This window comes from Varanus komodoensis, unplaced genomic scaffold (genome assembly GCF_004798865.1).
Source record: "Varanus komodoensis strain SLA01 unplaced genomic scaffold, ASM479886v1 scaffold4, whole genome shotgun sequence".
In the NCBI taxonomy this organism is placed as follows: Eukaryota; Metazoa; Chordata; class Lepidosauria; order Squamata; family Varanidae; genus Varanus; species Varanus komodoensis.
This window is the reverse complement of record NW_025335941.1, coordinates 20,293,834-20,303,271: the sequence shown is the minus strand read 5'-3', so window position 1 is coordinate 20,303,271 and position 9,438 is coordinate 20,293,834. Positions and strand designations below refer to the sequence as shown.

Here is a 9,438-nt window from a genome sequence, read left to right as displayed (position 1 = left end):
AATTGTAACTTCAAAATGCTTTTCATTCACCATAACTCCCTAGGTTTGATACCATGAGTAAGCAACCTTTTCTCTGATGAGCTCTCCATTTCTTTGCTGTTTGGGATCATGTGGATGGTTGGCAGGGTCAGAACCAAAACAATCCTTTTCTCTTTCTGCTGCTTTTCTCTTTCAGGCATCTCTTTCCTTCCTGTCCATCAGGCTGAAGGGATATATTAATCTTTCCAGAGGTCTGAACTGATTAAACTCAAAGGACTTTTGAAATTCAGTTGAAGTTGCACATGGTCTTAGAGTTGGACATGTTCTTAGACTTGTCCACCTTTGACCCAATAATAATAGACCTCTATTTCAATCCAGCATGCATGGACATTGTAAGAGAAAGGCCCTGGATCTTTAGAGCTGCCCAGGTGCCTTTATACAAGTCTCCTGAGCAAAATAGCCTTGCAGTTACCAATGACCTTAAGACTCACTGCATAAGCAGACTTCTAGGGAATGTGGCACGAAGGTGCTAGCCTTTTAATGTAGAAGGGAGTCTGTCACCTTGCCTTCTATAGTCAGTTGGTTATTTTCATTAAGTCTAGAGTTCAGCATTTTCTAAGAGTACCACTATTACCTGGCTTTCTCAGAGGCTGTGTTTGCACTACACAAGCAACCCTGCACAGTTATCATATTTTCTGTCTGTGTTTCTGTGTTTATCATAATTGACCTGACATACAATCAAATAGTTTTTATGTTATCCTGATTTCCATCCTTTCTGCTCAAACTTCCCAGTGTTGCTAAGTATCCCATCAGTCACAGTGCCTGGAATTCAATCCCAAGGCCATGTTTCCCTGCCTATGTTGCCTTCCTCTTCCTCAATGGTCAACACATAGAGGTTGGATGGCTAGAGCAGCTCCTGCAGTTGCCACTCTTTCCAGTGGGCTCTGTGGTTGCAAACTGGACTGTTGAAACTACAGTTCTGGGTCCAGACAGCATGACAACCATACTCTTATTCATATTGTCTCTTACATACACATGTACATGCACACATGTTATAGCCTGAGGCTGCTGGCTTAGACTAATTATTTCTAATTCTGACCTATGCAGATTTATGCAATGTTTCATCTTATGGACCTAAGGCCTGGCTCTTTTAGGTACTTAGCACCTCCATTGCCATCATAGCATTTCTTACGCTTTATCCTTTGCCTGATAGAGCTGTGGACTTCCAGTGATCAAAGTGCCAGTGGTTGACTGCTGTGTAATGACTGGGTTCTCACAATCACTGTAGCACAGTGATATGCAAGGTCTGTTTAACCATTACATAGCCTACCCTCACTGGGTTCAGACAACCTGATAAACCAGACTACCAACTTGCTGTAGATTGAATATTCATTATGGCCATTGGCTTGCACAGCTCCCAGTGTAGATAGATAAGTCATTGTAGGCCATAGCATATAGTGTAAGGGCTATTTAAGGCTACCTGTGTGTACACTTACTTGAGAGTAAACCTCACAGAAAACAGTGAGGATAATTACTAAGTAAACATTCACAGGACTGGACTAATTGTGCTGCTTTCTCCTTAGTCAGGCCTGTACAAATGGAAAGGAAACTTTATGCTAATACTTTGTTTTTAGATTGTTAATCATGCAAAGATTGCCAGACAGGGACTGAGCAGCCTCTGTGTAATTACTTGGTTGGCTTTTTGGCTTATCTTAAAAGTACCATCCTGTGGATTGGTGAGAAATGCAGCCATGGCAATGAGGTTAACAAAGATTTCAGCTCCCCAGTGATTGTATTAGACCTCTTTATTCTCCCGTGGCTGCTCATAAAAGGCAGCTATATCATTATCTCAATCTACCCATGGAACTATAAAGAGTAAGCCAGCATTTTATCTATTTCTTTTCAAAGTCTCCTAATAGGAGGATATGTTAATATGCATCTGAAACAGAAAATGCATCTGAGGTTTAAATGAGTCACAATAGCAGATGCCCTGGATGGTGGACATTTCAGGTGACTAATCTTGTAGTAACAATAACTCATTCAGGTCAATGTGTTGTTGTTCATCATTTAATTTCTGTTGGACTTAATAGTCTCTATACTGGTTTTAGGTGACATGAGCACTATACAGTGAAAGGGTGCAACTGTAAATGCAGGATACAGGAGGATGAAAGAGCAGATTTCATCAAGAGTGAAGGAATGATGTCCTCTTGCCAGCCAGTACCCACCCAGGTAGAGTTCATACTCTCTTCTGTCACTGAATGGGACCTCCACTTGCGTTTGCCTGAATGCAGATAAAACACATTTGTGAATAGGACCAGCTGCATGATCAGAATCCCTTATAAAGATATGGGAAGGGTTCTACTGATGTTCAAGCAATTATGAACAAAATCCACTGCAGCCTTCCTCACTCAAGGCAGCTTGGGGATGCTAAGTGCAGCTTCATCCTCCTTATGTGTGTTGCTTGCACACTGTGCAAGCATCAAGGCAGCATCATATGCTGAACGAGCAGGCATGCCCACAGAATGGCTCACAGCAGATGTGGAGAAGCTTGTTTTCTGTAGTGGGCCACATTCCCTCTGGAATGATATGTGAGGGACCATGCACCAACAGTGGGTGAAGTTAAAGCCCAACACAGTCAGTTAGTGGTTGACTCCCTGTGTGTTTCTCACTTGATGGTGCCTCAATCAGATATGAACAGATAGCTTGTGGTGGGTGAAAGACACCTGTGCCCCTCGGGCTGCAGGTTGCCCACCTGTGCTTTAAAGATGTAGAATTCTGCATCTGGATTTGAAATGATTGAAATATAATGCAGGCTACTTTATAAAGTGGAAGATGCTTCATTAATGCAGCAAAGTGCAGTCTTCGTTAATGCAACAGCATGGATAAAAGAGTAAACTTGAATAGTTGCATAAAAGGGTATGTGAAAGAAAAGGGGAAAATTAGGTAGAAATAGGAAGCATTGCTTATAGAAAGATAATCTATAAACAGGGAGTGGCTCCTCAGCATAAGAACAGTTCAGCAATGGAACAGATTTCCAGCAGTGACCTGGAAAATCTTGGGTTCAAATCTCACATTAGCTTAAAACTCTCTTTGTGGTCTTGGTCAGTCTCTCAGCATCCTGCCTCAGTCTCTCATCAGCAGTAATAAAATGAGACAAACTTACAGATGTGTTAAAATTTATGTGAACACTTAACTTCAGTGCCTGACACTGCCTAATCATGGAAGCTAAGCAGGGTCAGGTCTGGTTAGAATTTGGATGGGAGACATGAGTCCTGTGTTCAGCAAGCGGTTGTACCCAATGGCCTTTCCAACTGTATAATTCTATGGATTTTTTTGTATAATGACATGTAGAAGGGAATATTCCTCGACCTGGTGCCCTCCAGTTATTTTGGACATAAATTCCCATCAGTCCAAGCCAGCATGGTCAGTGGTTAGGCATGCTAAGTTGTAGTCCAGGATACCTTCAGGGCACCAGGATGGGGAAGGTCAGTTCAGATGAGGTACTGAAGTAGTGGGTAGAAGGTAGATCTCCCAAAATTTTGGACTCCAACCCCCAAAAGCCTCTGCCAGCACTGCCAAAGGTCAGGAATGCCAGGAACTGAAATCCAAAGCATTTTCAGATTCAGTTTCTGCAGGCCTCCTATTTGCTGAATACCATTGTTCTAATCTAAGTCAATCTAAGGGCAAGGAGAGGCCAAAGCTGGCTTGTTCTTCCCCGCTTTCACAGAGCAGGGAGAGAATCTATTCCTACTCACTAGGTGGTACAAGAAAGGCACTCAGGGATATTCTTAATCATTACCATGGCATGTTGCACTCTGGATTTCAGTGTGAGCTTTGCTCCAGCGAAAGGCAGGGGAGCCTAGCAAGATAACCGAATAAGCCCATAAAATTAATCGAGAGCAGGCTTGCGGGAGGAGGGCAGGTACCACACGGTTTGCGGAGGTATCCCCTTTGATCTGGGTGGTGGGAGAAGGGGCTCGGGGCAGCTTCCTTCTGCAAGATCTCTTTTGGCAATGTCGTCCCCTTTTAATCACCTCTGCAGCAACGCTGGAAAGGGAACCACTCCGGGGTGGGCTGTAGTTGCGCGCGCGCTGAATCCTCTGCTTTCAGACACCCCATCCCAGCCCTCTCCCATCCCAAAGCTGCGGCGCGGCGTCTCAGCCTAGGAATCAATAGCGTGGCTTTGGCTTTTCCTAAGCCAAGACGTCGGGGGGACGGGAGCCTATAAAATCAGCAGCAACGTGCAGCTCATTCCTTCTCTGTTCGGCACCGTCGCCGGGCGCAGGCAGGGCAAGGCAAGCAGAGACCCGCGGAGCGGAGCGGAGCCGCCCCCGCCTCCCCGCCTGCCCACGCCTCTTCGGAGCGGACTGGCCTTCTCTCGACCTCAGAGCTGGAGAGGTCCGAGCCGAGAGCGCCCTCCTCGCGCGGCTCCCTCCAGCGCAGGGGCATGAGTGCAGCGGCTGCGGCCAGGGAAAAGGCAGGCGCTGGGGGCCGTCGCGGTGTCTGCCGCTGCCTGGCACTTTGAGGGCGCCCGCGGCTCAGGGGCGAGCGCGCTTTGGAGACGCGTCCGCGGAGGACTGGGCGCCGCGCGCGGGGCAGCGGGAAGGAGGAGGAGGAGGAGGAGGAGAAGCCGGTGCGCGCCCGCCCGTCCACCCCCGCCGCCTTCTGCTGCTCTTGGGACTCTGCGAGCGCCGGCGATGCTGCCTTCCCCGAGCAGAGGGTGCCCCGTGCCGCTGCTGCTGGGCGCCTGGGCGCTCTGGGCGCACAGCTGCCTCTCCCAGCGGGTCCTCAGCGGTGAGTAAAGGAAAGCGGAGCGAACTTGAGCCCAACTTCACTCATCCCGCAGTCGAGTGTTCCGCATTGCCCGGGTCGCTCTTCTTGATTGCTTCACGCGACTCAAAGCCATTTCTTAATACCGTGGGATGTCCCTCCCTGCTTTCCAAGTTGTCGCTTCGCGCACCTGTTAGGGGCTTGGGTGCTGGGCTTTCACTGCTTTCTAATCACAAAGGTGGCTCCCCTCTGTCTTAATTCCAATCGGGCATGGACTGTGTTCGTCCAGAGGCGAAGCCGAATGCCTTTTGTGCACTCTTTCCTCTTGATTTACTTAACATGTAAATGGCTATGCCATTCCAGGCAAATTTCAGAGAGTTGTTTTTGGGGCTCAGATACTAGCCACAGGTAGATCAGCCTCCCAGTAAACATGCACAAAATTCCAGCTTCAGCCTTGAAAATTCCCCGGTCTTCCAACTCCTCTCTCCTCACTATTGCATTAATAGCATTGGTTCCCTTTGTTCAGTTGTTTCACCAAAAATGCCATTTTTTTATGTCAATATATTTTGCTCTCACTTGTCCCCCGTCTAGATAGCATTGTTCCCTTGATTTAAAGCTCATGAGCAAAGAAGTATGTTTTTCTGTCACTATGGTGGGTGTATTAAAATACCAAATTGATTGTTTTAAAATGGGATGAATATCTTTAACCTCAATACAATTGATAATAGCTAGAGAGTGGGAAAGAGATTGGCATTTGCCAAGTTTTTCTAGTTTAGACTGATGTGTTCTTATCATATTCATCATGCGTACTTTGTGACAGAGAAAATCGAGTTATTCCTTTTCCCATGGAAATGATCTCATGGCAGCACCAGCACTGCAGAAACTTCTGATTTGAAAAAGTGCTATCAGGTACAGAACATCCCCTGAACAGTGTATAGTAGTAGCATAATGTTCTTGGCTTGAACTTTCACAATTTCTCTCTCTTTCTAATTCTCCCCTTTCTCCCATGCAATGGAAACAACATGAATTATAGTTCAGAAGCAAAATGCTTCTGTTGCTATGTGTGGGGCTCTAAATATGATTCTCCAACTTTGAATAACTAATAGAAGTGGAGTGAAGAAAGCTCGTGGAGATCAAGTTTAGACACAATAGGCAAGGAGGGGTCACTACAGTGAGCTACATAGAGAATTCCTCTGAATAAGCACAATATGTATTTTTGTCCAGTGAGTATCCAGATGTGAAATACAGCAGCTATGGCACACTGGAGGTATTTTCTCTAGCATCTTTCTCTAATGTCTTCATCATAAGTCATGTGCACCTGATCTCTGGGTTATGAAGTGTATAAACAGAAAGGGATTGAATCCAACTCACTCCCCAGGTTCCCTATTCTGGAAGTTTCAGTAGCATTTACTTTTATTTTCTGCAGTAGTTTTGGTGGACTGTAACAGTGGGTAATTGCAGAACTAGAAAACATTCACCAGCATATTCTGCTTTGCAGCTTCTTTACCTAATTCTCATCTAGTCTTTTCTTGAAGATTTGTGTGCAAGGAAAGAAATACCAACACTTCCCAGTGAAGCTTGTTAAAGGGCTGTATCCAGTGATAGTCCTACTTAGAACACTCATTGAAATATATGGAACTTATGTTAGATTCACATTTAGAAAGTTCTATCCCTGTCTCCACTAACCCAACTTTGGTGTTCCTTAAGCTGGATTTCACATTACGACTGCAGATCATTAGAGATGTCAACTGCCTAACTGAGAGAGTTAAAAGGCATATTAGTTTCCAAACACATTTTTGAAACATATTTTATTACATTACTGTGGTTCCCCAACAGGACTCTACTCATATGGCTATGGGAAAGGGGTTTCCTGTGGGTGTCAGGAAAAGGTCTTCTTCCACCTCTCTTATGGAGCTTGATAGATTGCCATGACTAGGGAGGATATGTTAGACTAATGCAAAAGCAAGCCAAGAAAATGGTCTTTTGCTAAGAACAAGTCTAGCATTACACTGACAGTGCTGAATCTCTTTTTCCCTGGTGAATAAGCTCCATGAGTTGGAGCCATTACAGAGTGGGTTTCTCCATCCATGCCTGGAAATTACATAAAGGAAGCAAGAGGAGTTCAGAAGCCAGATGTGGTTCTTGGTGGTGGCAATAATACCTAGTTCTCTGTAAATGGACTGGAGGGCTTCACAATTGCAGCTACCTGACATTTCTAAAATAACATGAGTACTTATTTGAAATTGAATGCAAGGTGTGCTGGTTTGCTGTTTATTTTGCTTGGAAACTGGTGTACACACACACAATCCCCATTCAGTGTACTCAAGGTGAAAAACTTCTGCATTATATATATACTGTTCATCATGTTTGGATTCAGACAACAGGACAACCCAGACTCAAGGGTCAAGAATGAGCTGAGTGTGGGTTGTCTTGTTGTCTGAACCATGGCCTGTTAACCATGAAAACCCATAGAAAGGACCTATGGTTTATGGTTGGGTTGTGAATTGTGGGTTGTACACCATGTTTTGCTAAATTCACCTAGCTTCAGACAATATAACCCACATTTCATCAACAATGCATAGCTCAATGACAATCTACACCTAACCCATGTTCCACCCTTGAATGTGGTTTACTGAGTTGTCTGAACCCAGTTACTGTGTACATCCAGGGCACTGGACTTCAGGGTTGGGGGTCAAATTCAACCTACCTGGGGTTCAGCTATCAGAAATTCCATAGATGGCGACAGTGTTCCCCACAGGACCAGCTGTTAGCACTCCACTGCTAACTCTTTCTTAGTTTCAGCCTTTGTACAACCCCATTTTAAAAGATGCCAGTGTGTCCCCTAATAATAGTGATTGCCTTTGATATCTCCCCCTCCACTTACACACTTTGCTTCCTCTACCAATCAAAGAGTAACATCCAGCTATATTTCTCATCTCTGGAGTTCTGTACAATTTTGCTGCTGTACATCAAGCACAAATAGTTCAGCAGTCCCTTAAAGACTAGCAAATATATCTGTGACATGAGCTTTGATAGGCTCCACTGAGATTGTAAAGGAAAACGTCGACTATGTTTCAGTTTTTCATACTTAGAATGGAGTCCCAGAACAAGTGCACAAGAACCAAAAACTCTGAGTGTGGAAAAAGCAGGACATCCCCCCGCTCCTTTTTTAAATGGAAATCCTTCCTGGGAGCCTCTTTCAGGAACGACAGTCCTGGTGCTTCACAGCTATTGGTCACATGGAGCACAAAACCTAATGTTTTACAGATATTTGTGTCAGTGCCAGGATCAGCACTACTGGGCACCTGCCAACAACAGAGGGGCTGTCATTGCTCCTTAAGAAACCTCTGGCTCTGTTCCCATTTACTGTTTCTACCATCTCCTAATAGGTAAGCAGTGACAAGAATGAAGGAACAGCAACCACCCCTTCTAGACCCTGATATAGAGGAAGAAAACAAGTAAATAGGCAGTGGTGAAAATGGAAAGAAAGGGAACCCACTCAGGGAGAGGGATCCACTGAAGACATGTTTCTCAAGAATCCTTTAAAGTCTGGAGCCAGTACTGGTACCAGTGGATGTGATGGGGTTCCATGCAAGAATCAGAAAACAGAATCTCTCTGGTAGGCATCCTGTCCAAAAATAATTAGATTATGCAACCTTAAGAGAGAGGTGATTAACCTCATTTGCAAATGCAGCTTGACAGTTTTCACTTAGAGATGGTGTCCATCTCATGAAGGTTCTCCCGTACGGAGAGTCTAGATCTATTGCCTATATGCAACCTATTGCCTTTCAGAGGTTTTGAACTATGACTGGTAATGATGGGAGTTGTAGTCCAAAATATCTTGGAAGTGGCAGGTTATCTAATGATAGTGATAGTAATAGTAATAATAGCAATAATAGATGACCGTTTTGGAAGCTGGCTTTTTGCCTATAACAAAAACATGGAGATGCTCTGGTGGCCATTCAGGGATGTGGAGAAAGGCACTACCAGTATGATGATAACATCTAACTATGCTTCTCATCTCTATCTGATTCAGGTGGTACTTGGTGTTTGCATTTAGTACTGATGTACTAAATGAGGGACAATAACCTGAAGCTCAATTCAGCCAAGTTGGAAGTGCTGAGGGTGGGTGATCTGGTTTGTCAGGGGCATGTTCAGCCATGAGGTGCACTCCCCTGTCTGATCAGTTACAATCCTGAGCAATCCTACTGATTTATATAGCTTTGTCTGTATAGGTGCAAACAGCACATAGTAAGACTGAGGTGCCAGCAGCAGCCCCTCCTTAAAAGAGATGATACATGATTAAGCATGCATCCAGATTTGTTTTATGTGAAGACTCAGTGGAAAAATGGCAATACGGCTCTGCTGCTTTCCTACTAACCAGGAACAGCCCTATGGAGTTCTGAAAATATTGATTGACTGGAATTCCATTTAAAAGCATAATTCAAAGTGTTTGTGCTTACCTTTAAAGCAGGGATAGGCAACCATGTTTACTTCCTGAGCTTCTCTTCAGGTTACACTCCATGGGGTACCTGAACAATTTTAGTGGTTTTTCCTCTGAATTTCAGAAGCAAATGGCTGTGGCATGTATAATAGGTAATAGTTAGCTTGTTCTGGACTTCAGAACAAGCTAACTATTCAGAACAAATTCAGGCTGACCAACTGAATGTTTTGGTGTGCTAAAACTGG

General features: G+C 44.6%; 1 protein-coding gene across 1 annotated transcript in view; it reads left to right on the top strand.

Annotated features, from left to right (window-relative positions):
- The first annotated feature begins 4,676 nt into the window (after nt 1-4,676).
- Nucleotides 4,677-9,438, top strand: part of CHODL (chondrolectin) — a 31,003-nt gene continuing 26,241 nt past the window's right edge. The window contains exon 1 of the mRNA XM_044441753.1: nt 4,677-4,773. Coding sequence (XP_044297688.1) covers nt 4,677-4,773 — 97 coding nt within the window. The remainder of the gene's footprint in view (nt 4,774-9,438) is intronic.